Source organism: Rhea americana, unplaced genomic scaffold, assembly GCF_003343005.1.
Source record: "Rhea americana isolate MKP2758 unplaced genomic scaffold, rheAme1 scaffold_120, whole genome shotgun sequence".
In the NCBI taxonomy this organism is placed as follows: domain Eukaryota; kingdom Metazoa; phylum Chordata; class Aves; order Rheiformes; family Rheidae; genus Rhea; species Rhea americana.
Window position 1 is genome coordinate 1,045,308 of NW_028185262.1, and position 18,272 is coordinate 1,063,579.

Genomic DNA, 18,272 nt, shown 5'->3' on the forward strand with positions numbered 1-18,272 from the left:
GCTCTCCYGGGAAGCTGAGACTCCTCAAACTCCTGATGCCTGCATTATTTTATTCTCAAGGACCATACCAGTTCTCAATCTAATAAAATGGCCAAGGAACACTCCATCTTTTTATGGGACTTGCAACTGAATCTTCTACTTCTGAAAATGTACCTCACTGAGCTTTGTAAATGAATGTAAAGTGCTAACCTCTTGGGGCTGAAAATTGGATCACTTGGCTTGAAGTCCATTGCTGGCAATGGATACCTGAAGAACTGCTGGTGCAAAAGGGTTAATAAAGCTTTTTTTTTTTTTTTATGGTCACTTTGTCACTGGTAGTGTTATTGGTGTGGGTACGTCTGATATAAAGCTAATGGTCAACAGCTTGCTTTTTGCAGACCTTTTATTTTTTTTTTTTTTCCTTTGAGAATTCCCCCCTCCCCCAAATTGATTGTGAGATGGAGTCTATAATGAAACCCATCCCTCCCACTCCTTTGGATTAAAATGCTGCTTTCATTTTTATAGTCACTTCCCAGCTTGGTATTTATAATAACTGTCTGACAGGTGCTTAGCTTAGTTTTGCTGTAAGAAAGATTGTTACTTAAGAATATGATAAATTCTACTTGTCAGGTTTGTATGGATGTTGCTATTTGTTTCAAAAGCTGAACGAGAAAAGCCTTGCTGCTAGCAGGAACCTGAGAAACAAAATGAAGGAGAGTTTTAATTTACTTTCTTAGATGAATAATCAGCATAGAAAAAAAATGATTACCTGGGATCTTGGGGCAGGAGAAGGTAGGGAATTTTGTGGGGCTGAGAAGTTGATAATCAAACAGAACAGATGAAGTAGACCCTTAAYGGACTGTACACGTACAGAATACGGTTTTCTAAAACCTTATCAACTCTACACTTTGTGATTAAGGCTGTGCCTGTCAGGTAAAGTAGTAGAGCTGTTCTTGCTTCTCTTCATCCATTTGTTCTTGGGTCTGCTGCTGCTTCTCCTTCTCGACAGGTGGGTCGGAGCGAAACACCAGCCTCCTGCCAGTCTGCCGAGAAAGAGGCACGTGCATCAGCAGTGTGTCTCCGAGTCACGCAGCTACTGCTGAAGCTGCTTCATGCTGTGGGTCTCCATTGATGCAAGGGGCTGTTGCCCCTTGCTGTCTGTTTTCTAGGCAGATTTACATGTGTCTACTAAGCTTATTTTTTATTCTTAAATAGATGTCAAGTGGCTGAAGACCATGTATATGCTAATGCTGCAGTTTCTACAAAGTAGTACTGTATGTGCAACTCTTTCGTACTGAAAAGTTTTTTGTACTAAATGAGGGTGAGTAGTTAAAAAGGCTAAAGAAATAGCTGAAGGAGCCTGCAGGACTCTCTATTTTATATTGGATAAAGTAGCAGGGACTCACGGTGCCTGTTTTCACTAGCCCAGGCTGTCACCAACTTAGTGCCTGACTGAGAACTGGGTTACCCTCATGATTATGTTGTTCTGTGAAACATGCAGCTGCTTGCTTAGCAGCAGGAGCTATGGCCTGAGGCTCTCTGCTGTACCTCTGATACACCAAAACTGAGGTGTGATCTAACATGGAGACATAAAAAGGTATGATTTGATGATATGGCTGAGCTGATTTAGTGGCTTTGTGCTGTTGTAGGGAGTATCTTTTTGCTGCTGATTCCCCTTTTGCATTTTTCTTGCATTTTCTTTTAATATTACTAGGTTAATAAGTTGAAATCAGCTTAATAAGAAGGTTGGCAAAGAATGGACAGGACCATGTGGTCAAGACACTGGTATGGGAGAAAGAGGGAGGAAGGGCACTGAACTTSGAGTAATTCTCAGTCTAACTGACTTCCAGGGGGTTACTTAAGTCAGTCCTGTAAATCAGACTGCACGTGAGTATGAGYGTCATCACCCAACTATGGATGTCCCTAGAAGCACTCTTCTCTTAGATGCTTGATGTTTAAATATACCCATTTTCTCCGAAGTGAGCTGTCAGATGAGGTATTCCTAGAGACGCTACACTTACTTTTTTCTTTATATCTGCCTGTGCTCTTGCCAGGGCCCGTTGCAGTCTTTCCTCCTGTAGCAGCTTCTGTTGTCTTATCTTTTCCTCTCTGAGCCTTTTGAAGGGAAAGTATAAAGGGTGAGTTAAACATGGGGACAGCTACATGCAATACACATTTGACACCCAGCTCCTCTACCAGCATAAGGTCGCTGGAGCAGAGTGATTTAGATGTAGTTGATGTTCCAGCTCATTGCTGGGAAGGAGGTTCTGATGTGGAGCTGTCAAGGAAATATTGGGGCAGTTGTTCCTACTCTTTCTGGAGTGAAGAGAGAAAAGTATGTTAAGCTTTGTAATTCAGAGAGACTAGACCCTTTTTCTGACTGTGTTACAGATGTGCTGTTCAGCAAGTAATTCTGCAGTAAGACTAAGATGCCCACCAGCTTTGTGGGTGACTGATGCTTCTTGTGGATCATGTTCTCAGCAGGTCAACCCAATTCTGTGACGTTACTGTTGTGGAGTAGCAGCATTTCACATCCATGCTGCCATGGTTTACCTAAATGTGCAAAGTGGAAGCTGATTCCCTATGGGAATAAAGCACTGGAGTGGAGATGGGCTTAAGCTGTTGAACACCCTGCAATGAAGAGGAAGTGAGTTGGTAACCCTGTGATCTTCAGGAATTTTTTAAGTTGTTTTCACGGTATCTTTGTTATGTCACTGACTTCCCTGATTGTTCCCCTTCATCTCCAGGGTAGGGTAAATCTGTCTTCTTCTGYAAGTTAAAATGCAAAACCACTCGCAGAACATTAGGAAGAGGTGTCACACCCCTACTATTAAAAGGTAAAGAAAGGTACAGAGAAAAAGAGCAAGTAGGAAGGAAATGAAGGAAGTATTACTGTTCTGACTCTAAAACTTCGTGCTATGTTCCCCCCCACCCCATGGATCTGATTCAGCTAGGGATGTCCAGTCGCAGCTTTGCTGTTTGCAGAGAGAACTTTCATGTGTTGAGCACATGAAACAAAATGTATCTGACCTCAGAACCTAAATTTCTTGTGCTCATTCACTACTTTTTGAAGTTTAACTTGTATAACTTTAAATTTAGAGCTTTATAGCAGCAAATGTCTTAAAACTGCCATTGTTGACARATGCCCTCGAGCACCTGTTGAATTCTGACAGAAGAGCAGAGCGTGTCAGATGCTGTGTGTGTTAAATAATCATGCAGGAGCAATTTTCTRTTTAATCAGTGTAAATATTGTTACTACAAATTGTCTTCTTAAAATTATCATTTGCATTACTGAATTTGCTCGAGAGATTGTTTTTTTTTTCCTTCCAGATTTTGCCTTCAGTTCAGGACACAGGCACCTTCCAGGTCTTTTCTAGTATAACTGTGGGCTGCTGCTTACTAATCAGGACATGCAAGTACTATGAATGCGAAACCCTTACAGGAGTGAAATTGGATTTATTGGTCACAGGTGGGCTTTCATATTTCTGTTACTATTTCCTGATTTGGTCTGAAAAATTGGGCCCTTTTGGTGGCTTGYTTTCGGGTGTCAACACTTTAAAAAAAGATGCCCCATTTCTAGAGGAGGGTCTCCTCTTACCTTATCCTTCGTTCTTTTTCTTTTGCTTTCTCAGCCTGTTCTATCTTTGCTGATGGGATTCTCTCTAGGCACTCCAGTAAGTCATCCAGCTGTTTTTCTATCACTGCTAGCATCTGCAACGTCCCTAGGTTTGCCTCGTTTTCTCCAATGCAGCGGCGATAGACTTCCAGCACCTTTTTGTTMAGGTTCGCAAGCATTTTATCCTAGAGGTAAGAAGAGATAGGGTGAGACAGAACCAGGAGGCACCAAAATCACTCTCTCTCCAAAAGACAACCAAATTAATACACTTTAATTCCCCCAACAAGATACTATTTTTTGTTTTCTGGTATGCTTTGCAGTGGTGTCTGGGGTAGACAGCTGTATTTTAGCCRTTTTTGTGTCTTATCTCCTATTCCTAGCTACTGTCATGGCCTGAGCCAGGTAGCAGCCTGCTGCTGCAATCTTTTATGGGCCCTACTCCAGCCTYGCAGCAGCAGTGAGGAGAAGACATGCTTGTCTCAGTTTGCTGCCTCAGTGATGCYTCTAACCTGCTCTTGCTACTTCTCCAATGCTGAAAAGAGGGCTCATCCCTCACTGCTGCGACCCGAGTGTCCACTCTTTTCCCAGGCTGGATATGGMTGGTGGAGAACAGCATATTTTATTCCTGCACTAATCCCATTCCCTGCAGTGTGATTGATCTTGGATATACCTGGACATCAGCTTTGTATTCTCCAAAGGAAAAGACGCGAACTCTGAGCTTCAGATCTTCTGCAGTCTCCTCTTCTTTGGCAATAGAGGATTTGACAGTGGCTGCAAGCTCTTTCAGCTGCTCTATCTCCTGGTCCCTAGCCCAGAGAARAAGGTAGACATGTTTTTGAAAAGAGCATCTCTGAAACACCTGGCTCCTTGCTACCTTATAGACTGGGATGGTCCCTCCTGCTGCTGGCAGATGGAGATAACACTTCATGCCATTTTGGGCAACATGCACCTATGACTCTCAAAGCAGAGGGAACTTCTGATTTTTCTGAACTAGTGCTTACTGTGTTGGTGTGGGGAAGGGAGAAGTAGCATAGTTAAATAGCATTCAAAAATTTTCAACCAATCAATGTGAAAGGTAGATTCTATTTAAAAACATTCATAAGTGGTTAATCTGTGCTTTAAATGGGAATATATGTGTCTACCTGCCTTTGAAATATGATATGGATTTCCTGCTGGCTTGCACTAGGAAGAGTTTGCACTGAGTTGAAGCAAGTGCTGGTCTGGATGGCTCCAGGGCTTGCCTTGTTTCTTCCTTTGATCGTTCCTTATAAGAATTACATGGTACTTCCAGGCTTGCGTCCCCTCCCTGACTCTGAGACACTCTAGATGGTCTCCTACGCCTTTTTCTCCTAAAAATTCCTCTAGACCTTCCCAGGCCTATTTTCTGTATTGCATAGATGGGTCACTCTTTTCTGGGAGTTTAMAAAGCAATGAGTTTGATGGGCTTTTTTGTACAAGAAAGAGACTTTTTGCTGTGTGCTACATGGAGACCGTTGTGTATTGTCTGCAGTGTGCAGCCTGAAGGTGAGATGCCAGTAGAGGGAAGATCACTTTTAASGTTTTGTCACAAGGGTCCCCTTTCTATCACTTACCCAGCTGCAGAATCAGACTTACATCCTGTTACATGTGGTGATTAAAGTGTGTCGGAGCTCGTCCAATGTTTCCTCGATGTCTTGRGAATTCTGGATGAGGGATAAGTTCTGTTCCTCCAGCTCCGTGAAAATAGACAGCAGTTGCTGAGGGTCAGTAAAATACAATTCCAGCTCCTGCAGTGAAAAAAACATGACRAGTATATTCTAGCACTTTATCCATTGAACTACATGGAGGTTGGTCTATGCCTCATATCTTCAGCTGGTATGTGGTAGGACTTTTTAAATTTATAACACATTACAGCATGAGGCTAAGAATTTGTATCTACTCCAAAGAGCTCACATTGTAAAGAAAAGATGTAATTTGGTTCAGCAGAGAAGGATAATTAAGTACTGGAAGAGAAGAAAGCAAAGGGCCTTAAGGGCTGATGGGAGAAGAATTACATATCCCAATCATGTTTGGATGGTGTACATCAATGTATCTACAGGTGACCACATATGTAGTGTTGCAGCTGCATTCCTCTAAGGATATAAGGGAGGTAAGGCCCTCTGAGTCTTGATCCTTACTGTGCTTTCTCTGACCATCTAACTTGACRTATCTTGGTAAACTCAGAGGAATTGTCTTGAGCTTGTTTTAGTTTAATGTTTGATGCTTTGATTTGAGACCTGAAGAAGGTGTCCTAAAACTCACCTGGGTTTTTTCAACCCTCTTGAAAAAGTTGTTATTTTTTTCTTAGACTTGCCTAAATAACATGCTGTTTATGTATGGCTGGCTCACTCCAAGGAAGAAAGAAGTTTCTCTCATTTGTCTTTGGAATTAAAAAAAAAAACACATTTGTGGTCCCTTTCTCTATGTTCCAGAGGAAAGTGCAAAATTAGGAATGAGGAAAGAGGGAAGTGTTCCCTTTTCCCCAGTGACTTTGCCCACTGGAATTATTTGTGGCTCCTCCAGTGCAAGAGCTGTTCTCCTTGTACAGTCCCCAAATGTTACTACATTCTGTCAACAAAATTCACTCACGTAGGGGCAACTAAAGCATTGGCCCTGGTCCAGATTAAGCAAACTTCATAGTGCCCCAGAGTGGTTCTTGGGTTTCTTACAGCAGCGTATGGGTGCTGAAAGGTGAATTTTTTTGTACCCACTACAGCATGATTCTGAGCAGCAATTTTGACTCCTGTAACCTTTTCTGTATATATATATGTTTTTTTTCCCCCTAGGACCAGGTCTGTCTCTGAAGCCTTTTTTTTATTATTATTATTTTTATTTATTTTTTTTAATGGCCAAGGATGGAGTGATTTGTGGTCTGCAGCCAATGGAAGTCATTAGGATAAACCCAAGAGAAGCAGGAGATAAGACTTACTGTAAAARAGAGGTAAGGCCCGCAAAAAGGCTGTGTGCTTTGTTGCATTGGCTTAATTGAGAGGGGAGATTTCAACTTAAATTCAGCTGGTGCTAGAACAACAGAGCTTTTACTTTAGTTCAGCAAAGATAACTGGAAACAGGGGGAAACTGAAATAAAACAAGTGAAGAGCAAACTCAGTCMTTATTATTCAAATGCTCCCAGATACATGGGTACCTAATGATCCATGYCTATGTACAACCCTCTTCCTCCTTCATGCTGAGTGTGTAGCTTTACGCTGCCTCAAGTATCTGCACYGTTAAAATAAGCTGCCTTTCAGGGAGTAAAAACTGGTGCAAAGGTGGTGTTTAGGAGGTCCCTTTAGATGAGCGGAACCTAGAAGTAGGTGCATTCATGAGATAATGACTTCTGGGGCAGAAAGACCTGGGAGGAGCAGTAGCTTGGTAAAGTGGTGCTTTGAGGAGATGGATGAAAGCTCAGATCCTGGCACTGTTGGAGCTGTCYATGGCAAGTGGCAAGAAGGAATGGGCACGGGGACTGAGGTGTCCTCAATCAGGGAACATCCCTGAGATGCTGGTCTGAGAAATGAGAGGGAAACTCTTACAAGGTTGGAAGAGTTAAGAGAGAAAGCTGAATAGGAGGGCATGGGAGAGTTAGCATCTCTTTATTTTGATTGGTCTGCCAGAGTGGGATAAAATGATTGACGCTGATAAGCAATCAGATACCTGAAGAAAAAGGAAGTATCTAGCTGAGATGACTCCATGTCCATGCAGTGTTACCAGGCCTGGTGAGACCCTATCATACCTGCCTGCTCTCCATGTTCCTTGTTTCCAGCTTCCCTCAGGGGAAGCCTTGGCCAAKCCGTCCCTTTTTACTGAATCCTCTTTATGCTCCCATGTTGTTAGCAGGTGTGAGGAGATCAGGAAAGTAACAGACTGGAAAAGAAGAAAAACTGCTACTAATAAAGTAGCATAAATAGCTAATTTGCGATAGCTGGGTGGTTGTTTGTGTAAGATCAGYTATTCATATGTAATTGCAAAAATAGCATCTGAAAATGTTGGCCTTAAATAGCTATCTCTCAAATTAAACATTTTTTTATTTTAAATTCGTATTTATCTGAATAAGCATGAGGCAAATGGAATCTCTTGGGTGAAAGAATATTTAAAAATCATTATTTTAAAACACTGATGGATATGAGGATGGATTTTTGCAATCTAGTTTGCTGCATTTAAGATCAGTATTTTCCCCTAGCTCCATTTCCATTTTTGATTCCTTTGAGTTGGCAACTGTGATATTTATGTTGGGTTGACATTGGATGAAGTATGGCAGAGACCACCTATAATAATCTGTTCTTCTAGAGTTCAAGAAAAGTCATTTTTGTACTCTAAAATGAAGAAACCTCAGTTTTGGGTATAAGATGATATATTTACAAATCTTAAAACCTCATGTTATATAATGTCATATCTTGTTGGAGGCTGGTAAGCTTTGAAGTGATGGTAGGTTTTTGGAAAGTGGAGGAGGAAAGTTAAACCAAGGTATTTATAATATATATTGCTAAAAGCATGAACATTTATAACTACATAAACATACATTTATAACTAGTGGCTACAATAACTTCTCAATCTCATAATGAATGGTTAGAAGTGAAATAAATTAGTAACATCAGAAGTAGTAACATCAACAAATGACAGAGGAAATGACAAGACAAACAGAACATATAAACATTTCAGTATGAGATGTCTGACCTCATCCTCCTCGTCCGAGCAGGTTTCACTCTCTTGATCCTCCACTAAACTTCTGAAAAGGCATTCTGTGTGTCAGATCTTAGAGAAATGATAGCTCAAAGGAGAGCTTGTTAGTGTATAAACATGGCAAATAGCCAGACTGACGTCTGCAGGCAACCTCTAGATTCAACTACAGGTAGCTAGCAGCTTCCCTTTCTCTTGCATGTTGGCCATTTGCTCTTGAATAGTCCTTTGAACATTCRCAGATCTGGGTCCTCCTTGGCTGTGGGCTGCTTCTCTGGGGGTCAGTARGGAGCTAGAGTTCACAAATGTACAAGGGGGGAGCTGTGTCTGCCCTAAGYGAGCTGCCTTTCCAGCTGCTGGGAGCTCTGCTGACTGCAGCAGGGTCATGYCATGACAGATAGACCTGAACTGAGGGGGTTGATCCAAACAGATTTAAACTTGGTGGGAGGCTGATTCTTGGCCAGTGAGAATGCTGAGCCTTGTTAAAATGGCCATTGTTAAAATGGCTCAGCGAGCAGCCTGGCAAGTGTAGAGAAAGTCTTGTTCTCCATGCCGTTACTGCTCCTAAATGGCATGGTATGGCCACCACGGGAGTCTGCAGCTTTTACCCACCCGAGAAAAAGGCCATTGAATKCTCCCCCATCTGCCTGGCCTACTAGTGTTAACGAAAAGTGCAGCCTCTTCCCTGCTTGGCCCCAGGGACAAGCCAGTGTAAGAGCTGCAAGGGCAAGACAAGAGGAACCCATCTGGGGTCAGCAGTGGATTCTGCTCATCACCCTGCACTCCTGTCTCCCTGTGCCATGGAGGAGTGAAAACCCTTTGCTCACACCATCCTAGGTCCAGCCCCACTTGTGCCAGCATTGTTCCTACCACGTGGCAGCAGCCCGTGGGCTTCACCAGGTGTATCACATGAGGTCCTTGCCTGGCAAAACTTGGCACCTGCAATGCTCTGAATGGAGGCAGAGGAAATGGGCCTGCAAGCAATGGCTTAATGCAAAATCTCTTTTTAGCCATGGCTTTTTTTGCATTAGGCAATGTATGATCACCAGCCACTCAYGCTTTGCTGTTCCAGGCAATTGCTTTCTTTGCCTCAAAAAGCTGGAGCTGGCCAGACTTGCCTCATATTSCCACCTGCCCATCCACTTCTCTATCTGGCCCTGCTCATTGTTATAGAAGTGTTTCTTCTGCCTGTAACCTAGCATATACTGCCTGAAGCCTCAGTTACTGAAAGCAGAGAGTCAATGCAATGCTAGTCTACAATGACCTTGGATCTTCATTCATGGCAAAACAACAGACAGCTTGCTGTGAGGGTGAGGAGGTTTCCTCTATACTGGCTCCTATTCAGCTGAGTATTCTCTACAGTACTTGCTGTTTTCATTGTCTCATACTTACAGTTTTACTGTTGATAGAGGTTTCAGAAAGTCTTTGAACTCTGGCCTGATCTCACATAATAACCCGAAATCCGAGCTTTCAGAAGACAACAGAGAGCTTTGCGCATCTAAATAGCTGGTGCTAGATAGATCAGAAGCTTTTGTCCTGACTGTCAGGTCCTGGCCTGGATGGAAGAAGGAACATACACTTAGAATGTGGGACTATCCAAGCAAAGAGTGGGAAGCTCTTCCTTGGCACTTACCCTTCTCTGCAGTAGTGCGAGGAGAGGCACTTTCTTCTTTAACTTTGGAAGCTGTTTTCAACTTCTTTTCTTTTGCATGCTTTTTTGCGTATTCTTCCTGCCATTCTTTTGGAGACAGTTGATAGAGGAAGTCCCTGTACCTCTTGTACTCCTGCAAAGTATCCTCAAATTTGGATATATCACTGAGGTGAGAAAAGCAGACAAGCCATGCAAAGTCTCTTAATGCGGTGGAAGGTCCTGCCTGAGCGAGTTCTTTCTGACTTTCTACATTCAGCTCCACTTGAAGAAGGGATATGTCCTCATGGATGTGCAAAGACAACCATGAACCAGCCCTGCTTTTTCTCTGGGCTCCCTGATGTGGAAGCTATCTGGTCACATCACTGTGGCCAGACCCTTGCTAATTTAGGAGTGGTACTAGGCAAGTGTAGCTTGATGGCTGACATCTGGCCAGCCTGAAAAACAGGCAGAGTAGTTCATATCTGTTGCCTGGATCTATTTGATCCAGGGAAAGCTATTCTATGTCAAAGCATCATCATTTACCCTCCCCCACCCCAYCAGGGTCTTCAGATCTGAGCTGCAGGCTTTGCCAATTAATTTTTACAGCTGTAAGGCCAACACACTTAACCACTGAACTATTTATGAAGAAGGGAGCAGAGATCTCCCCAAATGAAGTGGTCACAAGCTGCCATCTGCAGCTTTGCAGGTGTTGAAATACTGTGGTGGAGTAGGATTCTCATGGTGTCAGCTTGTGCCTGAGCTGAAGAGGCAGAGAAGTGCATTTAGCAGAAGAGGCAGAGAAGTGCATTTAGCAGAAGAGTGGTTCTATTTGCTCTCATGTTCCAGCCAAACTTCAGCCCCTGCACCTTTGAGAAACCACCAGAGAGCTCCTGTGCTCTGCAGGTATCCCTAGGGGACTAATACGGCCTGTGTCGTCTTTGATGTAGAGGAAAGAAGAGGTGAGACTGAAGTGACCTGGTCCGACTCTGAGCTCAGCCTGAGCAGATATTAAGGAGGGCAGTAACCCAAAGCAGTCAAGTTCCCTTCAGTAAACAACGRCATTTTACTCCAGAGAGGCTGGAAATGTGTGCATGGTCAGTTATTGTGTCTCAGCTGATAGGTGGTGACTTGTTCAGCTGTGGCAACTCTTTTGCCTTCAGTTGTATATTCATCTCCTCAGGGAAGAAATATCTGTTCCCCACACGCTGCCTACAGGAAAGAGCATGGTGGCGTTTAACAAAATGAACAGCTACTTTATTACTGAATGGTCATGGTGTGCCTAGAAAAACTCAGTGTTTCAGTCGGTGAATCAAACCTCAAGCTACATTTCATGGCTTTGGTGCCAGCTGTGAACTGAGAAATCTTTCCAGCTTAACTTGTGATAGGAATCACTTTTTGTGGGAATGGAGTGTTTATTTCAGATCATAATTAAAATGCATAGGTTAATTTTGTTTTTTACTCTGAAACTAAGCATTTSATTTTGGCTTTGGCTTAGTCACACTTTTCTAAAATGCCATAAACAGGTCATTTTAGAAACAAAACCAGTATCTGGAAAATAAAATATTTCTATTTTGATGCTTTTAAAAGGGAACATTTTTGGAGCACTTTTTCCTGATTTCTTTTTCCCACCAAGAGATGTAGGTGTAGTTTTATAAGGACTGCTAAAGTTTAGGAAGTAAGAGTATTCAGCGTGCAACCATTACCTTTCGAGGTTCATTATTTGTGAAGTAATCGCTTGGATCTCCATTATTTTCTCTGTCTTTGCTGCAGTTTCTTTTTCAGCACTAGGGAAGAACGCATAAATATACACCTTAAAACAAGTCAGCAGTTACTGGGTAGGGAACTGAGATGCATATAAAATAGAGGAAAAGATGTAGGAGGAGCTCTAGAAATCTGTCTTATTCGTGAAGGTGTACCAAAGGGGATGCTTGGCTCCTGTCAGAAGGCCCTGCTAACAAAGAGTGTGTGGTCCCCATGATGCTTCCAAGTCCCAGCCTCCCTAGTTTGGCTGCTGGTGAGTTCTGGTTGCTGCTCTGCCCTTGTGATACTTGTTAGGGGCTAAAGTGCCTGTATCACTTCACCGAGAGGACAATTCCTCTGCTGTGAGGGGTTGAGCAGAAGTATCTGGTTRTAAGGGTGTTGCGAGAAGAATAGAAGTGGTGAGGACAATGGCAGGTAACCTCACTGCAGCCAGAACAAGGGCTCATRCAATGAGGGATTTCCTCAGCTATTGGTCTCCTTCACATCTTTCACAGTACAGGTAGGGAGAAAATGTAACTCTGGCAAAACCCAGAGCATTTGTGGGTGGATGCTAGCCGTCCAGGGAGGTTGAGCAAAAAAAAAAAAAAAAAAAACAACCCTTCTGTGTCCAGTGCAAAAGAGCAAATGGGTGATTTCCCTCAGTTTCCATTACATTTTCAGGGCTTGAATAGAATTTTTGTCATTCTCCTTCAGGAACTCATCGAACATGACAGCATCCTTTTCCAGGTGGTATTCAGCCTTTTCCAGTCGTCTTTCCTCCGTCTTCGCGAAGTACTCCAGCCTCTGAATCTCATCCCTCTTTACTGCCATAGTATACTGAAATGAACCCAAAAAGCAGCACACACACACATTGGTTGGTTGGCTTGTTCTAAGGTTGTTCTGGTTTAACTTTGTTCTTGGTTACCTTATTACCTTGTTGGCAGAGAGCATGAAGATTTCAAACCGGGGTCTTGGTACAAGCTAGGTAGGTAGAGGCCAGGAGATATTTTAGAAGTAATGTAGGAAATGAGCAGTGATACTACAGACAGACTCCAGGAATTCCAGCACTGTGTTAACTCCTGGATGACAATGGTTTACTCAGTTCTGTAGTAGCACACAGGTGCTATAATACATGTGAATAATGGGGCTATTTCAACAGGGATCTTGTATTTTGAGTTCAGAATGGCTCTTGAGTATAATTTTTATAGTATAGTAAGGGCCAAAATGCCAGTATCTCTTTGGGTCCCATAGATGAAGTGGAAACAGTTGGAGGATTGCTACTAGGTGTGGTAATGAATGACTTACTTTCACCTCTTTCTTGGTTGGGGATTGCTTGGCCATGGACCATGAGTGCCTTTAATACAGGACTTGGACCATCACTCATGAGGTCTGATTTATACCTCTGTGATGTAACCTCTAGGCAATAGCTCTCATGAAAAAACAAAACAAAGCAACACAGGGAAGGATAATTAAAAAGCAACACTCTTAGAAAAGGAAAAAAAAAAAGAAAAAAAGCCAAATACCTCAAGTAAAAATATTTGTCTCCTGTTGTTTACGTAGTCACGAAAGCTCTCTTTTTCTAAATGCTGATCTGAAATGAGAACATAAAGTTGCTCAGACTAGAGGGAGAAACATGGTCAAAGCAAAGCACRTTGAATACGGATAGCTCTGTGAATTTGGATGTGGTTGGCATTGGGGCCAGGGGCACTGAGCATGCCATGCTATTGTGGCATTGGTTAGGATCAGTTTTATATGGGCCTTGGTAAAGCTACTTCTCTCTTCAGAGGCAGAAGATTTAGCCCTATGTGCACCAAATTCCAACTTTAGGTCAGCTTAGTGCAAATACCTCCATGATGCACAGTCCTATGAACTCTAGACCAACTTCTGTTCTGACTCCCAGCTGATACCCAACACCACAAAGAACCCAGCTACTTTGGAGGCCATGGAGGTGGTGGAATTCAGTCTGCTATGGTGGTCAAATATGCCATGTGTGTAAATGCATGAGGTGGAGAGGGCCCAACCGGAGTCTGGCAAGATGTAGCAGATGACTGCTGTGTCTAYAGGCAGGCAGAGCTCACTGAAGTCAGCTAGAACTAACTAGCTGGTTTCATCCCCTCTTTGACTTTTGTTTTAGGCTGTTATCCAGGCAAGCAGTACTGCTACAAAGATAGTAGGTGTTCACTACCTTTGGAAAGGGCTGTCTTCCATGAAAGACTATCCTGAAAAGCTTTCAGTCTCTCTGTTTCTGTTGCCTGTTTTCTGTCCTCTTCTTCTTCCTCTTTCTGGAGAGCTTTCCTGAACTCCTTTTGCTTTACATTTATCTTAGTGGAGTAGGTCATTTTCTCATGTATTTTCATGGTCTTCCTCTTTTCACGTTCCTATGAAGAGATGCCAGTTATGTGGATAGTTTGGTTATGTGCTTTGTCTGCTGTGGTTTCTAATGACATGAGTAGTTGTTYACTGTCTAGCAATTTGCAAGCTTCTGGTATCTTGCTAAAGTTTGTTTGCCTGGTTTATCTGACTAATCCCAGTGATACCTTCTCTGGATGCAGCCAAAACACTTCATCTCTTTTCTTAGATTTGTTCTCGTTCGTTTGTTAGTGTTCTGCATCCAGTCACTGGCTGCACCAGTTTGTATGTGTGCAAACAGTACCASTTTGTACCTACCCAGTGTTCTCATTTTTCCTCCTTGGGTTATTCTTGGAAGAGAATGGAAATTTTAAGAGAATCCTATTCATCCTTCTAATAAAAGGGAACAGAACAGCCCATACTCAAGACCACATTTGTCCATCTTTCACACAGGCATGTAAACTCTTAAGTCTGGATTGAGATGATCTCTTCAAACCAGCCCCAGAGCTCTCTGGAAGGTGAGAGGTTGTTCATGCCCTGTGCTTTCACATAGGGTAGAACCTGTAATTCATTACTGTCTCCCCAGTTTGGGCATGGCGTAGGTTGAGGGCATCACTCAGCAGACATTCTTGGCACGCTTCTTAAGCRCTTCCCCATACTCCTATGGTGACTTTGAACCCAAGCTAAAAGCAGACCATTAGTCATCAATATGTGAGGTGAGTAGGCTTGCCTAAGCTTGTTTGGAGTCCTTGTCTTTGTGATTTAGAAACAGAGGCCTCTTCCATGCTACTGCCTGACTTCTGCAACTGTGTAATACTCAGACCTCTCAGTGATGCCATTCTCTTTCTGTGACTTCCTATCCCCTTTGGATCACACACTGAAAGGAAAGTCCACTAGGGAAATAGGGAAGAAAGATTCCACAGACCCAGCTCTCTGGTCTGGTAGGTTGGTATTCTCTATCTTAGGAATAGATACCTAGGGAATGAAACCAATTTAGTCCTTCTTCCAAGGCATTCATATAGCTGGCAGTTCAGAAGAAGGTCGCATCAATCATTAAAATACAGCTTTCCAAGCAGAAAGGCGAGCCTCTTGAACTGGAAAGCAGATCTTACACCAAAGCATTCTGTAGCTATAAATACCAATAGCACTGGCAGGCATCTCCTACATAAACAGAAGGAGTGGTAAATCTACTTTAAGTAAGGAGAAAAAAACAGAGTGACAGTGTACAGATTTTGCACTAACAACTAGCAAGCTTGTACTCCGATCTGCTCTTGGTAAAGTTAATCTCCCATCATGGACTTCAGTGGATTTGTAGCTGATCTGGGAGATTTTCARCTGAATCTGTTAGGTACTGTTTTTCTTGTGCAGTAAATTTTAGTAAGATTTATGTTCATTACCTTCCCTGATGAAACCCTTAATATGTTTTGACCTAAAGCTTATATACATACCTCCTTAGCCTTTTGTCTTKCCTTGTCCCTTATTGAGAAGATATCGATATCTGGAGGGATCGTAAATGGATTTTTTGTGGAATTTTCTTCATCCTCTTCTGAACTTTCTGCAAGAAATGGATGAAGTTGCAAAGCAGAATGTCAGGACCCAGTGCAAAGGAACTTCGTTCTCCTGTGGAAGGTGTCCAGCTATGGTCACAGCTGAGGTTATCTAGTAATGCTGAATCAGGAGCAAGAGCTGGAAAGGGCTTATAAGATACCCAGGAATGTAACTCAGGCCTCTGTATTGCTTATGTTAATTGACCATGTTTGCTGATCAGGTCAGCATTTTAACCTGGGATTTTGGTCAGTTTGCAGTGGTTTTACCAGGGACTGGTCCAGGATACAAAAAGATCTAGGACCAACTGGAGTGCTGACAAGAGAGCTCTCACCAGGCAGCCACAGCAGAGAACTCTTGAGGCTGAGACTTCTGCATATTAGGCTCCATAAAGTAGTTTGCTTTTTGTTGCTCATTCAAGCCTCAGCCAGGAGGAGGGAGGGAGCCTGGCTGTTCAGAAATGGTGTGTTAGAACAAAATGATGACACCATGGTTTAATCGCTGTTCTCTCAGGTGCAGCAGTACCATCCCTATGCTAAGAGGATGCTAAGAGGAACCTCTTTGTGCCCTGAAGAAGTGAGAATCCTGCTCCAACCTGTAGCACCTCCAAAAGTATCATGCTACAGCCATTGCTCTCTAGCTTTTACTGGGGCACAAAAATGTAGTTTTCTGCCTATGGTGCTGTCTGCCTTAAYGTCTTCTTGTTTCTCTTCCCATAAGGCAGCAGCTGGTGAAACTTAGGTTTGATACTTCTATATGTACATATGTATGGCTGTTACTCCTTTTATACTCTTCCGGCCCCCTAACCATACATACAGTGCTACTGCGGATTGACAGCCTGCTGCTAGTCCCCTCAGGTTGCATAGTCAGATTCCCAGTCTCCACCATTTACTTTGAGTATTTTGAGTTTTGATGGATACTAAGGATTACTTTCTCAAAGAGAAAGTAGCTTAGCTCAAGGAGTCTGTTGATGGTTATGAAAAGTTGCATCACAGARTGTCCCATGCCACAACCTCAGTGTTTGGTTTTGTAACATGCCTGCGTGTTCATGCCTGCAGTGAGGTAAGCATAAAACTTGAGTTGACGAGATGTATGCCTCTGCCTTCATGACAGCTGACTGCTGACTTTTCATAGTATTTAACAAACTTGATCTCCAAGAGCAGAAGCTCCAGTATACTAAATGTCAACTCTTTAGACCTCCTCCAGTTCTCTTGTTACTGGCAGGCATCAGGAGAGGCAGTAGGGAAAATATAACACAAGCCATTCCAATTAATATAAAATAAATCTCATACTCAGTTGTCAAAGCCTAAGGTATCTCAGGTATCTGAATGACCAAAAAAAAAAAAAAACTTGGTAAGGATCTAGAGTCTTGGCTGTGATAGGAGTTTTAGCCTGTCAGAGGTCTGCATCTGCTCTGAGGAGCCATTGAAGGGAAAGCCAAGGGTTGTCTTTCCTTTCAGTATATCTTCCCATTTCCTAACCTCATTTACTGAAGTGTTCGTTCACTGTTTTCCTCAGGCAGAAGTTGTATGGAAGGCATCGGGGAGCCTGTCTCATCTGATCATGGGCAGAGGAGTATGAATAAAGGCCTCTCCTATGAACTAACAGCAAAAAGCTACAAGAGCATCATGAGATTACCTGACTGCGCAGGCTGTGTTTCCARTCCAGACTGGGGAGAGGGGCTATCAGAGCTTGACCTTGTAGCTGGGGATGACATCTTTGATCCTGCCCTAAAGAAAACCATAAACAAATCAATAAATTAGGACCTGCCAATAGGTGATGCAGTAGGTTTTACAGTACTGGCAGACCCATGGCCTTTTGGAATCTTAACCAGTGAGTGTTTTTGTCTGTAGAAATTAACAAAAGGCTTCAAAACTCAGAAATATCTGAAATCTGGCTCCAAAAAGGAGACATTCATCTTTGGATGTGAAGGTTGTGTAGAAGACTACTTACTACATACACAGTGATGGGGAAGCAAAGATAAAACAACTTGGAGATGACAACTAAGTCAAGTCTCTTGTCTTTTCTTGTCCCACCCAGAACTGCAGTTCTGATGCAAACCCATGGCTTCATCCTTTCATTGCCATTTTAAAAACAATGTTTTACTTCCTAAAGCAAGAAATTGCACTGGTGCTGGAGATTTCTTGTAATAAGGCTGAATGACTGTTGAACAGTAAAGGCATACTGTAGGAACTCTGTTCTGTTTAATTGTAGACTGGCAAACTGTTGAAGGTTAGTTTTTTTTGTTTCTCTGAATCTGCACTCTATTGTAGTCTTTGCTATGGATCCCAGGGAAAAGGCATAATTATAATACTCTCACTTAAAAAGAACTGATACATTGCTGTTAAAGTTATCCTCTAATCAACAAAGGTAGCAACCAGGGAGATATTAGTTCARCTGATGTAATTCTGCTGCTAGGATTGTTCCTGATCTGTACTGGTATAAGACAGAGCTGAAAATACCCTCTTCCTCTTGCACTAGTTTTAAGGCTATTTTAAAATACCATTATTTGCTCTGAACAGCCTCCAGTTTTTATGTATTTTGAGCTAAACTCATCTGGCCAAAATTCCATGTGTATCCTTGGTGCTTTGTGTTTCCTACTGTCTGTGTCTCTGTAGTTGCCCAATTAGTATCTTATTCTTCAGCAGTATTAAACTTTTACTTTTGAAGAGATACAGAGACTAGGGCAGAATTCAGGCTGTGTGAATGTGGCCCACA

The 18,272-nt window shown here is 42.6% G+C and overlaps 2 protein-coding genes and 1 long non-coding RNA gene across 4 annotated transcripts in view; 2 read left to right on the top strand and 1 right to left on the bottom strand.

The window, feature by feature from the left end:
* Positions 1–908: 908 nt before the first annotated feature.
* On the bottom strand, positions 909–17,298 carry CFAP100 (cilia and flagella associated protein 100). The gene is made up of 14 exons (XM_085324157.1): positions 17,193–17,298; positions 15,458–15,564; positions 13,846–14,038; positions 13,184–13,251; positions 12,334–12,497; positions 11,624–11,704; positions 9,924–10,105; positions 9,683–9,845; positions 8,288–8,339; positions 5,210–5,361; positions 4,266–4,401; positions 3,578–3,780; positions 2,001–2,094; positions 909–1,022 (listed from the first exon to the last, which is right to left on the bottom strand). The coding sequence occupies exons 1-14, from the start codon at positions 17,296–17,298 to the stop codon at positions 909–911; spliced, it is 1,815 nt and encodes a 604-aa protein (XP_085180283.1).
* On the top strand, positions 2,190–6,014 carry LOC146600455 (uncharacterized). 2 transcript variants are annotated; one of them, XR_014898146.1, is made up of 3 exons: positions 2,190–2,626; positions 3,310–3,448; positions 3,612–6,014. It is a non-coding gene; the product is annotated as an uncharacterized LOC146600455 (long non-coding RNA). The 2 variants fall into 2 exon arrangements; XR_014898147.1 differs by having other exon boundaries at positions 3,976–6,014.
* The window catches only part of KLF15 (KLF transcription factor 15), a 47,476-nt gene continuing 35,702 nt past the window's right edge, over positions 6,499–18,272 (top strand). The window contains exon 1 of the mRNA XM_085324184.1: positions 6,499–6,554. The gene's annotated coding sequence lies outside the window, so the exon portion shown is untranslated. The remainder of the gene's footprint in view (positions 6,555–18,272) is intronic.